The 18,095-nt window shown below is 40.7% G+C and overlaps 1 protein-coding gene across 1 annotated transcript; it reads left to right on the top strand.

Annotated features, from left to right (window-relative positions):
* The first annotated feature begins 995 nt into the window (after window positions 1-995).
* Window positions 996-17,223, top strand: syngr3a (synaptogyrin 3a). Its single transcript, XM_061711549.1, has 4 exons — window positions 996-1,193; window positions 4,902-5,136; window positions 7,711-7,856; window positions 10,888-17,223. The coding sequence occupies exons 1-4, from the start codon at window positions 1,092-1,094 to the stop codon at window positions 11,095-11,097; spliced, it is 693 nt and encodes a 230-aa protein (XP_061567533.1). The 5' UTR covers window positions 996-1,091; the 3' UTR covers window positions 11,098-17,223.
* Window positions 17,224-18,095: the final 872 nt, after the last annotated feature.

Raw genomic sequence — 18,095 nt, 5'->3', positions numbered from 1 at the left:
GATGACATCATTTTTGTTTTTTTCCCCCCTGTAAAATAACAAACAAAGACTCCAAATGACTTCGATTTGTGGCTCTAATCTTTAAAACGTATCAAAAAGTCACGTAAAAAACTGTACTTTTTAAATTAATCTCAGCCGTATGTGTGTTGTTGTTGTTACATACGGCCGATTTTGGTCTCGTGACACATAGCTAATAAAAATACGTGATTTAAAGAAGAAAAAATAAATAAATACCATACACTGATACAAATATTGTGCATGATCTACTTAAAAAAAATAAGTCAACTTTTTTCACTAGATTATTATGTAGATCAAGAAATCAAAATTAAGTTGACTTTAAAAAGGAAAAAAAAGAAAGAAAAGAAAAAAAGAAGAAAAAAGAGAAAAAGGGGAAAAAAGGAGAAAAAAGAAAGAAAAAGGAAAAAAAAAATTAAGTTGACTTTACTTGCAAAAATTATTACAAATGAATTTTGTACATACTAAAAATTTAGTAGTTTATACAAAGACTAGTCTTTCTTGAACATAAAAATCTCATGCGAAAAAGTCGCCTTAATTTTTTCAAAGTAGATCAAGCAAGATATTTTTTACTGTTGTGTTCTACATAAAACAAATAAAGCATATTTCATCTAAACGTTGGTCAATCTGCCCAATAGATTAAAATTGTTAAAGGAAAGTTAAATACAACAAGATCATTGCTTGTTGTTTGTGTGTAAATGAAAAGATTGCCTGGGATTACACAAATACTGTTTATTAAGGAAAAAAAATGCACAGTGTCTTGTTTTTTGAACAAATGCAGATTAAGTTCAAAACTATATGTATTCATGTAAAGCAACAAACTTCATTTTTAATTGTTAATATCACAGATTTAAATATGTTATATTGACATACTTAGACATACTTAGATTGATTTTTTTCAGTGCACCAGTCAGTGCGTTTGGTCTGCACGTCTTTCCGAGAACGCGTAGCGGGCGCGCGCATGCAGCGGGAGCGCGCAGGACCCGTCCCTTCAGCAGCAGCAGCGGCAGCAGCGCATCCTCCTGAGCTGGAGCCGGGATCAGGGATCCGAGGATCCGAGGAGCTGCAACCCCAACATGGACGGAGTGGGATCGTTCGGAGCGGGCCGGACCGGGTCCACTATCGACCCGTTATCCTTCGCCAAGCAGCCGCAGACCATCCTGAGAGCGCTGTCCTGGGTGAGAAACGTCTTATGCTGAATTATGGTCCCGCGTTAAATCGACGCAGAAGCTACGCGGCGACGTGCACCGTACGGTGCCAGTCGCTGCGTAGGTTCTGCGTAGGTTCTGCGTCGGTGTAACGCGGAACCATAAATCAGCATTTACCGAGAGAGAGAGTGTGTGTGTGTGTGTGTGTGTGTGTGTGTGTGTGTGTGTGTGTGTGTGTGTGTGTGTGTGTGTGTGTGTGTGTGTGTGTGTGTGTGTGTGTGTGTGTGTGTGTGTGTGTGTGTGTGTGTGTGGTGTCCTCTGTTGTTGCTGCGTGAAAACCCGTGACGTGATCCCGCAGCAAACACTATACACTATAGAAATCCAAATAGTGGGGTGTGTAAAACCTGACAATCAATTCAGATCATTTCTTTTTTTTTTCTTTTTCTTTTCTTGCGTTTCATCAGAGAAATAATGCGCGGGGTGTTACCAGGGCCTGCTGGTTATCCGACACCGTGGTCATCATATACACTCACTTTTCCGGAGCCAAATAGACTCATTGTCACGCGTTGCTATTATCTTGTGGCAGCGCTTGAAACAGCTTAAGGCTGATTTATGGTGCCGCGTTACACCAACGCAGAGCCTACGGCGTAGGGCACGCGGCGACGCGCATCGTACGCTGTAGTCTACGGCGTAGGCTCTGCGTCGATTAACGCAGAACCATAATTCAGGCTTTAGGCGGCCAGCAGAGCTGCTGGTGCTGATGATGACAAACAGGTCTGCAGGCGCATCGTTCAGCAATGTCGCCGCTGCTTCCTGCAGATAATGTCATTTTCATACAACTGCTGTCTTCTGCCCAGTCCGTCCTCGTGTATATTTCCAATTTTCTGCCCTCTTCAGCTGATGATTTAACTGATTTACCCTACACGGTTGTCGTTCGTCTCCCCACCTGTGATTGGTCCCCCGCCATCACTACGCACGCACGGGCTCGGAGATGCGTCGTTTCCTGACGTTTGATGTGAGGCATCACCTTTGGCACAGCCAGGGAAGGTCTTCTTCAGCACTGCAGTTCTGATACAAATCTGAAAGAGCACGCAAAACAGATCACCTCCTCCCAGTATGACTGACATGTTTTAAGTATCACTGTTATTATCTGAGGGTGTGTTTTTTCCTTGTTCCACTTTGCTGACTAATTGATCATACAGGCTAGATTCAATCCGAATCAGCATCTGTTCAAATCTTCGTACATGAGACCATAGAAAATTAGAAATATGTTTAAGATCTTGTGTAAAGCCCTGTGGACTGGTGACCTGTCCATCCTGTCATGAGAGCTGGGATAGACTCCAGCAGATCCTAATGACCATGCATTGGAATAAGCACGACTGAATGGATGGGTTGATAATTCAATTATCACAATCATTTTATACTTTCTCTGAAGCTTAAGTAACCCTTATGCCCTTTCTGTTGGCCTTTCAAGAAAGCTGTATAAAATACTGCCCCCTGGTGTTTGATATAAGGAAGTACAGTTCCTTGTGGGGTGGTTAGTAGTGGTGTTCGATACCAACGATTTCCTTCCCGATCAGGTATTGAGTAAAATTCAGGCTGGTATCGGCGATACCGATTCGATACCGATACATTGTGCAAAAACACCTAATGTGCCTGGAAAATCTAAAAAAAATTGTGTACTTTAGACAGCTTAAGGATACAAGATAATTAACCATTTATTTTAAAGTCAGGAGTTGAGGTGGTGACATCATTCACAATATAGCCAAGCTACGTGTTTGAAAAAGCTGTTTCCATCACTAAAAAAAGATCCTAAGTAAAATAATAAAACCAATAAAGTATACAAAAGAATAATAAACAAAAATAAGAACTACAATAAAAAAGAAAATGAAAAAAGCAGTTCCTAACAGCAGCATGTCATTTAGACAAAATCTGAATGGTTTAGTTACTTTCCATCGTATTCCTGTTAATGATATACATTGCCACAAAGGACTGAAGTATCAAAAGTATCGTTATTTTCATGTGAGAATTGATTTTAGTAACCTGTCCAATTTCACCACGTAGTCAAACTGCTGAAAGATATTTGGCATTTATATCTTTCCAGCTAGTACTGAATGCTATCACAATGTATAGGCTGACAGTCTTCCCAAAATTCCCGGCACAAGTTGAAATGTTTCCGTGCATAAAAGACAAATCACATCCCAAAACACTGGGAAGAGGAGTTTCACAACTATGTCTGAGATAATGTAGGTTCCCATGGGAAGTAATGGACTAATGGACATCTCAGATAAGTGCACAGAAGTAACAAAAAATGAGGTGTAAGAGGGGCCATTCTATGAAGGGGAAAAACTTGAGATTACATATTTGGGTGCAGTGATCAGCAGCTGACATAACTAAGCATGTTCACTTTGTTTGGAGCTGTCAGAATCTGTTAATACGTCACTTAATGAGCTGTTCAGTTTTGCAAGGTACTGTGAGAATTACCCAGCTTTCTCACATTCAGCTCCCCATTCCTTTATATTGCAATTGCCGTACCTTGGAAGCTGGTGTCATGTGATATGGAATTGCAAAGAGGGAGGGACACTCTGGGAATCAGGGGTGGGGTTTAGTGGAATGCTACACCCCCCCAACAACTTGCTATCAGGGGTGGGGTTTAGTGGAATGCTACACCCCCCCAACAACTTGCTACTAAGAACAGAGCTGTAAAGACATGGTTGAAAAGGGTGTTTTTGTGTTGTACTTCGGTGGTACGTTGTCTAAAACATGACTGATGTTTTAACATATGTCAGCATTTGTATGAAGGGTATTGTTTATCTCCTTTAAACAGCTTTATCAATATATTGACAGTCAGTCAAGATGGAGCTTTTATCAAATTTATAGCCTACAAATGCTACGTTGGCCTTATGGCTTCTTTTACCATAAAAGCTCAAGTGAAAAAGGTTCTGCAGTGTAAATGTGTTGTTATTATTCCCCCCACCAATGCTAGTGATTTGTTGCGTTTGAATAAATACGGCCAACTATATATTTTCCACTCCAGGAACATAAAATCACAACAGATATGCAGGTGGACCTGAGTTTAAAAAATGCAAAAGAAAAAAAAAGTTGTTAAAGCTAATTCACTGAAAGCACCCAAGTGTGTATCTGCTCAGATTACATTTACTCATGTGGTCAGTGTAAAATGTGGAGTTCACATTATCCCATTGTGTTTCTCTCCGTCAACTTATGACCCAGACCCCCAACTATGCGTGGACTTCTATGCGTTTACAAGTCACATGGCCTGATTCTGCCATGGAGTGTTAGTCAGCTGATCTGTGTCAGCGTGGGAGTTCAGAACAGAGGAAGGCGGAAAGAATGAACATTTTGAAGAGGGATTACACCTAAAAAAAAAATTTCTGTGGGAAAAATTATTCAATCAGTGGCTACCACACACTACTTCTTCCATCTACGTGCACACATGTTGCCTCGGGACAGTGGGATTCTGGATGGGAATGGAAGCATCTCTTCAGTCAGTCGGAGAGAAAGAATGGAAATTAGGTTAATGGCTTTGGTCTGGGCGTGCTTCTGAGTAGTGCTGCAACAATGTTTCTGTTGGTTAAAGCAAGGAGGAAATATCAACCCTATAATGACTCAATAAACATTGTTTTGCTTGGCTATGTGTTTATTCATTATTAATCTCCAACTCTCTGTTCCTCCCCTTTTTTCTTCTCAATCTAACTTTTGTCTTCCTCCCATCCACAGATATTTTCCCTGGTGGTTTTTGCCTGCATTGTAAACGAGGGCTATCTTAACATGGGCAGCGAGCGTCTCCACTGCGTGTTCAACAAGAATGCAGATGCGTGTAACTACGGCATGTTCGTGGGCCTGGTGGGTCTGCTGGCGTGTTCCTTCTTCTTCATGCTCGACTACAAGTTCTCGTCCATCAGCTCTGTTAAAGACAGGAAGAAAGCTGTGATGCTTGAGATTGGCTTCTCAGGTGAGGATGCTAAACACTTGTACCTATTGAAGCAGATACCTGTGAGGGGTGCGGCAAAGAAAGTGGAAAAACGAGTCAAATATTGGGAGGCGTACCACCTTCACAAAGGAAATTTAAGATCATTTTCAATTTAATGCGAACAACATGGTTCAGAAAAGTTGGCACAGGTTGAGGTTTACCACTCTGTAGTATCTCCTACATAACTCCATGTGTGTCTGGGAACTGAGGAGGCTAATTGATAAAGTTCGAGAGAGAAATATCGTCCAGTTCTTGTCAATCTATGGTTCAAGCTGCTCCACAGTCTTGGGTCTTCTTTAAAGATTTAAGCTGTTTTAAGTTTCTGACAGATCTGGAGGGCAAAGAGGCAACTTAAGCACCAGCCTTTATAACAGATGCAGTATGACATATTTCTTAAAAATGAAAGATCTTCATTAAAAAAAACAAAAAAACAAAAAAAAAAAAACATATTGTCTGGATAGGAGAATTTGTTTCTCTAAAAGCAAGAAGCATTTCAGCATCTCATCTTTGGACCCTCAGATGGGGCCGGAAGATCACAGGCATCTCATACTAATTTTGTCTATTTCCTTCCACAGAGAGATTTTTCTGTATTCTTTGAATCTTTGGATGATATATACTGCATTTTATGCTGGAGAACATTATTTTGAAATTGGCTCTCAATTTGTAGAGCCATTTTCTTGCAGAGTACTGAGCCTTCTGAGAGACTTTGCTTCTCTAAGGCTGCTTTATTACTACACAGTTTCAAACCCAAGTTTGCTAATGGGTTGGAGGAAAATCAGTGATCACTCAGCAGTTTACCACTGATAATTTTATAGCCACTGGGCCACTCCTCATTTGTGTTACATCCAATAAGAGATCAAGGTGTGGGGGGAACTCACATTGATGAAGGGAAACCTGAAAGGAAACAAGGGGGAAAACAATGTAACATTCATCCACACACCAACCTACCCCACCACAACACAAGCAGGCAGCCCCCTTTTCAATACAGATTGTTTATTTACCGTACTCAGACTTTTTCCAGATACTCAGCTCCCATTTCAAACATTCTATTTCCCACATGTGTTTTTGGACAAATTATGCTCCTGTTATCCATAAGTCATGAAGTATGAACACAATAAGGACGTCAAGACTCCTAATGAAAAGACAGTGAGTTGTATAGTCTGAACAGCTGAACAATCTGCCAATGTTGAAAGTCAGGTAGTGAAAACATCCTAAGATGCTCTTTTTTTTAACCCAATCATTCACCTGTTGAAAATTAACCTAATTAGTTGTATGACGTTCCTCCAGGTATTTCTTTTCAGTACAACTCACTTTTCCATCTGCTAGTCGGGCATGTCCCAACTGATTTCCTCCCAGCAAATTAAAAATGAGACAATATTTTTGATAAAATAGTATAATTACTCACTTCCAACATTTATATGTTTTCAATGTTTTATGTGATTTCAATGGTTTATGTGATTATTATTGTCTTTTTATTTACATTTGGGCTTGTAGGACAAAGATAACCTTTATATTGTGTAAATGTGAACATTTGACAAAACACAAAAGCTCGGTGGAGCTAAGAGGAAGCACGCAAAGGTCAACCAGACACGGCAAAAGTGAAACCTATTGGTTTTTTTTTTCGGATGAAATTTTTTCTTGACCAACGACAGCAATGGGGAAATTAAACTGAAAGTTAGAATTTAGAATGAGTCATTTAGCCCCTTTCACACAGAGATTCCGCAATATTGGTGTAAAGAAGTCCTGCCAATACGCCGCCTTTGTTGGTTCACACAGAACCATACAACGCCGGCATAACGCCGCTCCCGTCTGTAAATTCACACAGCATGCCGGCGTTCCGCAATCAGAGGCGTGACGACAGCGTCAGCGTCAGCGCTGGCCCCGGCTGGCCCCGGCATGCCGGCTGTGTCATTCATAAGCCCCTTTCACACAGAGATTCCGCAATATTGGTGTAAAGAAGTCCTGCCAATACGCCGCCTTTGTTGGTTCACACAGAACCATACAACGCCGGCATAACGCCGCTCCCGTCTGTAAATTCACACAGCATGCCGGCGTTCCGCAATCAGAGGCGTGACGACAGCGTCAGTCCGACCGTCATGTCAGCGGCATGCCGGCTGTGTCATTCACACAGACCCCGTTTCGGCTCTGTGACTACCTCCGCTGCCGGCTTATTGGTGGGGCCACTTGGCCCCCCCATTCCGCCTCCGTGACTTTCACACAGAACAGCGAGGCGGCTTAAAGGCGCAACGTTCCCGCCTCGAACTGGCTGTGTGAAAGGGGCTACACAGACCCCGTTTCGGCTCTGTGACTACCTCCGCTGCCGGCTTATTGGTGGGGCCACTTGGCCCCCCCATTCCGCCTCCGTGACTTTCACACAGAACAGCGAGGCGGCTTAAAGGCGCAACGTTCCCGCCTCGAACTGGCTGTGTGAAAGGGGCTACAGTATTTCTGAGACATTCAGACTTGAGGAAATAAGATGTGAAAAATCCCCTCCCACAGGCCTTTGCGTTTTCTGCTTGTCATGTGTTGATGTTCTGTTTTTCTGCTTTCTGGCAGGTTTCTGGGCCTTTCTGTACTTTGTAAGTTTCTGTTTCCTGGCCAATCAGTGGTCTCGGACCACGGCTGATGAACTGCCACTCAACCAAGGAGCCGACGCAGCTCGGGCTGCAATTGCCTTCTCCTTCTTCTCCATAATCACCTGGGTAAGATTGTGAAGTTACATGAACAGGCCTGAATAACGCACAGCAGTAACAGCAGCGTACATGTTTATGTTTAAAAAGAAGGTTAATGCAAAACTGTGACATTAAAGCATTAATTCATATGGATTTAGCTACCAAAAGCAAGGTTTAAACTCATGAGGAAATGATAATATATATATATTTTTTTTAAACTCTAAAAAAGGAAAGAAATGCATGATCCTCAATCCCCCCCAAAGGTGCATGTCCACTGAGAGATGCAGAACAAAAATGGCTCCACTGATTACAGTTTCAACTGAGATCTGACTGAGGTATATGAAAAGTTTGAGGGTCGCTCCTCCTCATTGGTTCTCGCTGGCGTGTTGTAGCTGCCTCATCAGTCAGACAGCGCTGAAACCAGGAAGTACACTGCAGATAGATGTATTAACATGAAGTCTTTTCACATCACACATTTAGGTTGTGTTACTCTGTGCTTAAGAATATAACAATCACTGATTGATGTTTTTTTGCTTTAATTTGTCATCGCATTTTGGGCTGTCTCTCCTCATTAATTTTGGATCCTGTTGATCACATCAGCTCGCGAATTATCTTACGATCTGATTGAAGAGGACATGAATGTGTGAGTTTAAATTGGTGTGTTTGCAAACAGCAACTATTCCAGTGAATATTAAACATGAGATGAGTGATACCATAATGTGCTAATAAAGCACTGAGCCTGAAGAAATTACCAGTAAGCAAGGGTCCACACTACTATTCTGCCTGCTGGTTTACTGATAGAAGAAATACTCCCATGTCGCGTGAGCTCATGCGAGTGACGATCTGTTTTCACAGAATCTGCTTGACTGCAGAGAGCAACAGATGTTAAAACTATTTAAAAAACAGTTATATAAACTAATCCAGTCTGATGAGGAGCAAAAACTTTATTCAGATCCTCAAAAATCTTCCTTATTTGTTCGAAGTTACCCTTCAATTGTACAAAGCATGAAAAACTGCAAATAATTACAAGTTGGACTTTTATTGGTCTCTGCTTTTTAAGTAGAAGATGGCATCCTCACACACCTGGTTGCTCTCTGCTTGATGAAAAACACCTGAAATTACTTAAACAGAATGATCGCATTTGTTTTACTTTCTAAATAGATAAGTTATTAACTGTTACTTTAATAGAGGCTTATAACCAGCCAGCATTTGTATGTGAGGGCATCTGATGTATAAAATGGGCTGAAAAATAAGGCCCCATCTGGGGTTGTCCTTGGGTTGGCCCAATGTGAATTGCTTGTGATGCTCAGGGTGATCAATGGACATGGGGCCAAAATGGGTGTTTTATCGGGGGGCCCATTTGAGCCAACCACATAAACAAACCCAGGTGGGCATTTTGGCACAGGGCCAGTGGGCAGTTCCAGATGGAGCACCATTTCTATCTCGGTAGACGAGTGCTGCTAGAGCTGAAACAAGGACTAGCAGAGCTCTGCTGGGACTGCCCATCGTTTGGCCTGCTGCTCATGGAGTTAAACTGCCACAGTCTGGAAAACCTCCCGGGATCAGGCTGGCTGACTGCAGGACTCACCAAATTTCCACTTGGAAAGGGAATGAAGTGAGTGGGAGCAGCCTTTGGAGCCAGCCCCCAGTGGTCGGTTGAGGAACTGCAACTTTTCCTACTTCAATAGATTTACTCTAGAAATTGGGATGTTGGACCTTGGATTAAATGACCACTTAACCTCCATGTCTGTCAGGGAACCCATTGAGTTAAAGTTTGCAAAAGATCCTTTGTGTAAGTGGTTTTGATGGAAATGTATTATTTCAATTTATTTTCCTATATGAGTTCTTTTGAGTTCCTGTCAGACGAGTGTCTTTCTGAGCGTTTTGTTGTTCAGCTGTCCTAAGCAGCTGCAAGGATTTGCTATGAGAACTACAATGTTATTTTGTCTTAAAGCACCTCAAACAATTGATTCTCGTGGTCGCTCCTTCATCAACCTCCAGAGATTCATGTTTGACCCTTTGCATACAAAGATTATTAAAATTTACTAATTCTGGGCAATTACCACGTCTTTATTCTTGAATTATATTATTATTTTTTTTTTTAAACTTTATTTTTCCATTTTTCAATTGGTAACAAAATCAACAGACAGATACAAGAAAAACAACAAAAACCAAAACGGGTGGGGGGGGGGGGGGGTCACTACTGTCTTACATATTGACACCATTTTGCCCATCTTACAACATATAGCTCTGTTTTGAGTCGTAAACTGTAGGTAATCTGTTCCATTAATCGTATTTCCTCAACAATATCACGCAATGGTCTCAGGTCAGGTGGGTCCATTTTCAGCCAATTTCTTGTAATGGCTTTCTTAGCCGCAAGAGATAGAATCTTAACGATGTATATGTCTTCTTTGCTTATTACATCCCCTGGTATCAGTCCAAAGTACATAACTCGTGGATCCTTAGGGATCTTATATCCCAAAGTTTTCTCCATGGCTGTTAGGATCCCATCCCAAAATGTTTGCATTTTTATACATGCCACGAAAATGTGAGAGTGGTTGGCACTCAATTGCCCACACTGTCTCCAACAATATTGTCGTTCACCCAATTGTTTATTTTTAATTGTTGGAGTAATAAAAAATCGAATTAAATTTTTCCAACCAAATTCCCTCCATCCTTTGGAGCTTGTTGACGTGTGTTGGGTCTTATTCATGGGGTGCCAATCATCCTCTGACAACTCAATGTTTAATTCCTTTTCCCATTTTGCCTTTACATACATTGTATTTCTCCCATGTTGCTTCATTAAACCTCTATACAGTTTGGAAACAATTCTTGAAGGAGTTTGCTTATAGTTATATTATTACAGTCATATTTAGATAATATAGTCACCTAGTGGTTAAAACATATAGACAATATTTTTGATATTTTTTCCCCCAACAGTGGTTACCTGAAGTGCCTGGAAGTTGATTTCATGATTAAGTCAAGCTTTCTTTAACTCAAGTCAATACTTTGTGTTGAGCTACTCTAATTTTGACTCTTCTGTCCCCCCTGCTCCTTTTAGGCCGGCTTAACAGTGCGTGCGGTCCAGAAGTACCTGCTCGGTACAGATATGTCCCTGTTCACCTCTGAGCACATGGATGGCGGTGCACCCACTCAGCCATACCCCTCCAACTCACCAGGAGAAGTTACCGCCGAGACCACAGAGACCTACCAGAGCCCGCCCTTCACCGAGAACAACGCAGCACCCACGTACCAGGTTCCCATCTACTAGAAAGGATAGACCTGACGGCGGGGAGAGAGATGTAGATGAGAGGAAATTGCTTTCTGTGATTTCTGTTCCAAGTGCATTCGTTTATATGAGTTGATTTGGGCTGTGTTTTCAGTAACTGTTGAAAAGAAATGAAAAAAAGGCAGCCTCTGCTTCCTTTTTTTTCCCCCTCCTCTCGTTCACTGTCCTTCTTGAACATTCCAGCTTTATCTGCGCTTTTCTAGACCCGTTCTTTAGAAATTCGGCGGTTTTTCGCATCAGAGCAGGTAAAACAAAAAAGAAAAACAAGAGGAGAAAGCAGAAAAGGAGGCCATTTCGAAGTATTCAGACAAATTCAGTCAAAAAAAAGAAAGAGATAAAGAGATCAAGTGATTCCACGGCAACAAAGCTGTATTAACATACTGAAAGTAGAGCTGGGTGCGCTCATACACAGCATCCTCTTCTTTTTCTTGTGTTTTTTAAGTTCCTTTATGTGTCAAAACCTCCCTTTCATGCCAAATATTGCAGGGATTTTCTTTCTTTCTTTTTTTTTACTTTTATCTACTTTAGCAGCTCTCCTAAAGTTCCCTGCTGTGATTACAGGTGATCATCTGCATTGAATTTGCATGTTTCCAACGTATAGATGAACTAAGTGCCATACTGTACTGCGTGTTTCAGACAGTGACGAAATTCAGTAGATTTCACATGCTGTAAGAACCACAACAATGTTTTGTGACCTAGTGCAATATCTCTCATTCTTACGTAGGTATATATAGATTTATGCTGTACTGTATGTAGGCGAGTTGGCTTTTGGTTAGGTGAAGTTTAGGCACTGTCTCAAATTACATGCTCGTCTTTGAATTGTGCTAACAAATCTCAGGCAAATTTCCAAAGTAAAATAGCCGATTTCTCTCCGGTAAAGTTTGCAAGGCATTTTAGTTTCACCAAATGAGATGATCAAATAGTCCCTCTGAATGAATCATGTGATTATTATTATCTTTTTACTCATTCATATTGACGCATCACTTTGATCAGAATTGTGATTAATTTAGGAAATATTAATCCACACTGAGTCACTGTGCAGTCTGTTACATTTCTGCGCCAAGTTTGAATGGATTATTAGCTGGGACTAATGCTTTCGTTGGTGGAAGTGATTGCCAATGTCTCATGTTGGAAAGTCAAAAAGATACAAATGAAAACAAAGGGATACCATCTGGTCCTGATTTGTAGTCTGGTAGTCTTACATCTTATCTGCAGGGCTTGAGGAGTCTGTTCACACGGGTCTATTGTCTCTCGGTCTCATCCACAGGGCAAGAGAGTGTACTGTATACTGTACATGGTGTGTTATTTGAGACAGAGTCCTATTCTGAGTGTTTGTATAGAATAGAATGAGGCGGGTGAAGATATTTTGGATAAATTAGGTCAATTTTTCTTTAAGTTTTAAAAAGCTGCCAAACTGCCCTGTGTTCTTATTGCCGTCTTCTGCTTACCACTATGTTGGTAATATCGACAGGATCTTCAGGGGAAACAACAGATGAGCTTTTATTAAGGTTGGGTTGCTGTAAGGTTCAGTTAAGTCTCAGGCAAAAGAAGAAAAAAAAACACGCTGAGGATCGCTAGCTGGTTCATTCTGCCTTTGGACCTGGGTAAGGGTTGGGTAATAATTAGTTGCCATGCTGACAGGGACTGGGGTTGGGTGGATGTGGGTCACCAGTGACCCTTATGTAGATAGTAACAATGCCAACTACGTCAATGTATTGCAGTATCTCTGTGTTGTGGTTCACATACACTCATCATCAGTGGATTTCTTGTTTCGGTGCGTGTGATCGTATGAGTGAGTTCATGTGCTCATGCACATGGATTAGCATGCATGAGGGACTTACAGGCGTGCACATTCATGTGCAAAAGTGAGGATGCATTAAATTAACTGACTTTTGTGCTGCATAAAACTTTTTGTATTTATTTCTATTTTTTTTAACATGCATCTGTTGCAGAGGAGAGGACTGGATTCTGTTTAAGCATTTAATAATTACCCAAACATAATTTTTTTTTTTTTAAGTCACATATTATTAGAATCACTGTAACAACATCTGAAATAAATAGCAGGAAGCTTAGAATTTTGTTTGCTTTTGGTGAAGGGATTCATACAGTAAAGGTTTGTGTAAAATGAATACAATTGACCTATACAATGCCGAGCCTGCTCTCCCAACGGATCTAGAATAAACAGCGACATCTGCAGACAAGAGGCGGTACTGTAGCAGGAGGACAGCTGGCGCTCTTGGAGCTTTAGAAATAATCATGATAATAATGCATGAATATTATGTATAGAATTTATTATACATTGAATACTCTGTACTTTTTAACTTGATTCCAACTTGTTTTGAAAAGGTTTGCAAGCAGTAAGGTCAGCTAGTAATAGTTTGTCAGAAATGTGCCCAAACAACCCAGTTTTCCCAGCCTTGTGATCCAGGTGATCACTTATATACATGTACAAGTGTGTAAATGTGTATAATTTTAATTATCTTTATTTTATTAAAGCCAATTGAACTTTCATCAGGTATAAAAATTAGATTAAATGAAAAAAATAAATAAATGAAAAAATAGTGCATGTACAAGACCTGTGGCCAGAGCTACAAGATGCTAATAGGCAGATATAATGGTGTACAGGTTCTGTCTGTGTTGTAGTCATGAAGAAAAAATAATAAACATTAAAAAAAAATAGTAATGAAACAAGGATATACATGTAAATTAGAGACATATAGTCATAAAAAAACAATCCTTCTGCCATTTAAGGAGAACCCCTCACACAGTTTTCTATCATGCAAGTTGACCCTTTGATTTTCGAGACGATTTGAGTGATTTCAAAGCAGTCTTGTAAAATTGAGTCAAGATTGCTTGTTTTTCTAATGTCTTATTCTCCAGACTGTTGGTCAGCATGTTGTTAGTTTGAAACTGAAAGATATTAAAGATATGATTTTGTTTTGGGAGAGTGTAACTGTTGGATTCTTGGTTATTGCTGGAAATTGGGCAGATGGTTGGAGGTGTAATGTAAGGTAAAAAAAAACAAACGAACAACATGGGATATGGGTGGACAGGTGTTTGGGGCTGCAGCCATAGTAGGTGCTGTACGGCGTGTGGGGTAGCACTAAGCCCATTTGTTGGAGGTAAAGAATCACTCAAACATGTGTTTTCCACATTTATGCCTATAAGGTGTAATGTATGGACCGCTAACATCTGTACTTGCTATTTTTAAAAGCATGCCATATTTATTGATTGATCGCCTCCCTTTAACTTATCGGGCTCTTTTTACTCTGAGATCCTACACCACTGCAGTTCTTAGGAATCACCAATATCATGCTATTGTGCTGTTCACATTGACCTAGCATAACTATAAATTAATGTGTGAAATCAGACAGCAAGCCAGCATTACATGCATGAGCTACAGGGTATCACTTTCCGCTTCCAGATTACCTGTTTCTACCCAGAAGAGATGCCCTCAAGCCTTAGGCCTTCTGCCTAACCCTAAATGGATTATTGGGGCAACGATCTTGCTTTGGGCTTCACACAGAGGGTCCGGCAATATTTGCATTGAAAAGACATCTTTGTTAAGCTCCTCCCATTCCATTTACTGTACAAACTGCCATCGTTTCCCTTTGGGTATTCAGACAGACCAAACGGAAGCAGCCCCTCTCTGCACTAGTGTGAGATTGCACACAGCATGCCAGAGAGTAGACATGAAGTAGGTTCTGGAGTTGAAACACTTGAACTCAGCTGTCCGGGGCAATTGGGGAGTGTGGACAAGAGTTGAAGGATAAAGTGCAGGCAAAGTGGAGTGGGTGTCGAAGGGTGTCAGTAGTTATCTGAGACGGAGGAGTAGCAGCAAGAGGAAAAGCAAATATTTATATGCACAGTAGTGAGGCCAGCCCTTCTTGGAGACGGCAGCACTGGCCATAAGACAGGAAGTGGACCTGAAGTTGGCAGGATTAATGGACTGGATTAAGAACAAATACAGCAGAGAAATAACCAGAGTTAAACATCTTGGAGAAGTAAGTGAGGCGAGACTGAAATGGTTTGGACACATAAAGAAAAGGGGATAGTAAATACAAAGATGCTGTTGATGATGATGAAGAAGAAAAACAAAGGGGAGATTTCTGGGGATGGTGAGAGAAGGTAGTTGGTTGCAGTTGGTTGGTCTGAAAGAGAAAATGAAGAAGACGGGGTAAGATAGAGGTGGATGATCCACTGTGGTGACTCCTAATGGGGAAAGCTGAAATAAGATGATTAAGAAGAATATGCAGGTTCCAGGGAATCGACTCAGTGACAGAAGCATTGTTGGTTAAGAGGGTCATGTCCAAAGGTGCATCAGTGATGCCTTAATAATTACACACAAAACACTAAGGCACGATAAAAACACTTCACTTCCAACTTCAATGAACTGCAGGAAAATGGATTAATAAAAAAAAAGTTCCCATACAAACAAACAGATGTGCTAAAACACAGCACACTAGCGTTGTGGAATCTGCTGAGCGACAGCAGCGCTGTTGGTAGATGTGGTGTGGTCCGCCATGGCAGCTCCCCTTCACACACAGCTCTGCTGTCGACACAGAGGCGTATCTTCCTGGATATCCGATTCCACCTTTGTACGACTCACTGTAAACCAACAGGAAGCAAAAGCCCTTTTCACACTGGAGTTGCTTCAGATCTTCACCATCCAAAAAGGGGCGGCACAAAGCTGCATCGATGCATGTTTACACAGCGTGTTGTTGGTAAAACCGTTGTTTTCCAGTCATGCTGGCCTGCTCTTCCACCTTCCGATCTGGCTTTATATCAGTGACACATCATCTTTGACCATCAGCTTTGTACTAATACAAAGGACATTGATGCACATCCAAGGCACCTCTGCACCACCATGGAGCAGGAGCTGCATAAAAAGGCTTTTAATAGATTCCAACTAGGATATAGAACTGCTCCAACTGACCTGGGCACTTTTAACCCAGGTCTGTATCTTATTTGTGCTTCAGCATTGACGGTGTGATAAGACAATGATTTATAGATTACAAAAGAAAACAAATTAAAGTATTAATTTGATTCCCTCAGTGATTTTGGCTTTTCCCGTGCTGGTTTTAAACTTAAACTAGTTAATTCTACAGTATTTAAACATTAGTGACCAAATCTACATTCATTATCTTCCCCCTCGACATAAATCCGTTTACGTTTATGGTCATAAACAAGGTAATGGCAGGTATGAGGAAAAGGCAATGTAGTCTTTTAAGTTCTCATAATTTATCCCGTGGTAGGTACCATTAAATTTTGTTCTGGTTAGATTGGGCTCATCATGGTGGTATTTTATATTCTCCAGGTATTATTGGGTCATTTTGGCTGCTTTCAGGTCAGGTTGTGTTATTGTTCTCAAGTGTTTCAGTCTCTTCTTCGGTCATTGTGGTTGGTGAAAATAATATTAATAAAACAAGCATTCTCTGTGTTTCGTGCTCCGGCCCACGTGCACTACCGTGGTATTGATCGATTGTATGTACAAATCTGTATGTTTATGAAGTTAATGGATCGTGTGTGTGACGCTGTCCAGGGTCTGCTTAGTCCTGTGCTGATGAAACAAGAAAATATTCTAACTATTATTTATTACCTAGAATCCCCCCATGTTGTCGGTGATTCTTTATGGACCACTTGTAAAGGGGCCAAAGTCAAAGATTTCTGTGATCATTCTGTTGTTTTGTGAGACTGAGGTAATATTGAGGGTGTTGAATTGTATTGTATTCATGCTGGTGCCATCAGTAGTGTGGTTTCCAGTTCAATACATTGCATGGATGTTACAATATAACCCCGTCCCTTCATCCCACCCCATGGTTAATATTGATGGTTAAAAAAAAAAAAAGAAAAGAAAAAAAAGCCCAGATTAACAGATGCGCAAGCAAGCATTGATTTTGTAGCGTGCTACCCCTTTAACATATTTCTACTTGTTTTTTTTATTTCATTTTATTTTGTATTTATGTTTTTTTATCTCCCTGTTTAGAAGCCGATCGGCCTCTTCAGTGTAAACTTGCTGTGTACAGAGATGTGTGTCACTGTCTATTACCTGAATGTCTCTGGACTGCAGTCTGACTGTCACTAATAAAGAAAAAAACATGTTTTGGACTTGTGGTGATTTGTGTTATTTTGAAGGTGGCTACATCTTGTACATCTTTAACAGTTTAGTCAAAAGGAAGAAAGGAAAACAAGAAGAGAGAATTACCATTTAATCACATGAATGTATGTTGCACTTAGAGGTGTCCAGATCTTACCTCTAAATGGATGATCATGCTTCATGCAGCCTCTGGGTGTGAAAATGTGCAGCTGTTCGAAAACAAGGTTTTCAACCTCGAGGTTATACTGTATAATAAGGGCGGTATATTTGAGAACACTGATAAAAAGGGGAAAAAATAAAATAAAAATCCCACTTTGAATAAAAATATGTACAGATGTACTATTCCTTTCCTGGAAAGTTAACAAGGCTGAAATAACAGTTTGCTTACATTTTACACCATTTTTATACTGAAAGAAAAAACAGAAGAAAAACCCTGAATGTAATTATATAAAGATGGAAACTGATTTAATAATGTGCAGCACATAACTGTCCTGTTCATCTGGTGGTGATCTCACTCTTCATACTGTACAAGAGCCCTTTTATAAGATGCAAAATCATAGTGAAACCAATCACAACACTCTCCCTGATCTCTGAGGGCTCAAACCAAAGCAGTTCCTGATTTCACGGCTGGGAAGAGGTTGTACCGTTGAAAATAAGTCTCAAAGAACTCGGTTCTGCAGGTTTTGGCTGCAGCTGATAACTTGGAGCATGGTGGAGTCTTCCATTTGTAAATATTGAAACTTCAGGCTGAATCTGCAGGTGCAACCACACGTACATCATTTAAAAATCTTTTTGAACATCTTGATTATTAATATCTACAACCTTTAGTGTGAAAGCTTCACAGAGCTGCCTAGATGTCTGCAAGAGGAACACACTTCAGTAT

This window comes from Cololabis saira, chromosome 21 (genome assembly GCF_033807715.1).
Source record: "Cololabis saira isolate AMF1-May2022 chromosome 21, fColSai1.1, whole genome shotgun sequence".
Classification (NCBI taxonomy): domain Eukaryota; kingdom Metazoa; phylum Chordata; class Actinopteri; order Beloniformes; family Belonidae; genus Cololabis; species Cololabis saira.
Note: the sequence above shows the minus strand (reverse complement) of the source record. Positions and strands in the feature narration are given on the sequence as shown.

Coding starts and splice junctions, on each gene's coding strand:
- syngr3a (XM_061711549.1), top strand. CDS start 1,092: ATGGACGGAGTGGGATCGTTCGGAGCGGGCCGGACCGGGTCCACTATC. Junction 5,137..7,710: donor GCTTGAGATTGGCTTCTCAG/GTGAGGATGCTA, acceptor GCTTTCTGGCAG/GTTTCTGGGCCTTTCTGTAC. Junction 7,857..10,887: donor TCTTCTCCATAATCACCTGG/GTAAGATTGTGA, acceptor TGCTCCTTTTAG/GCCGGCTTAACAGTGCGTGC.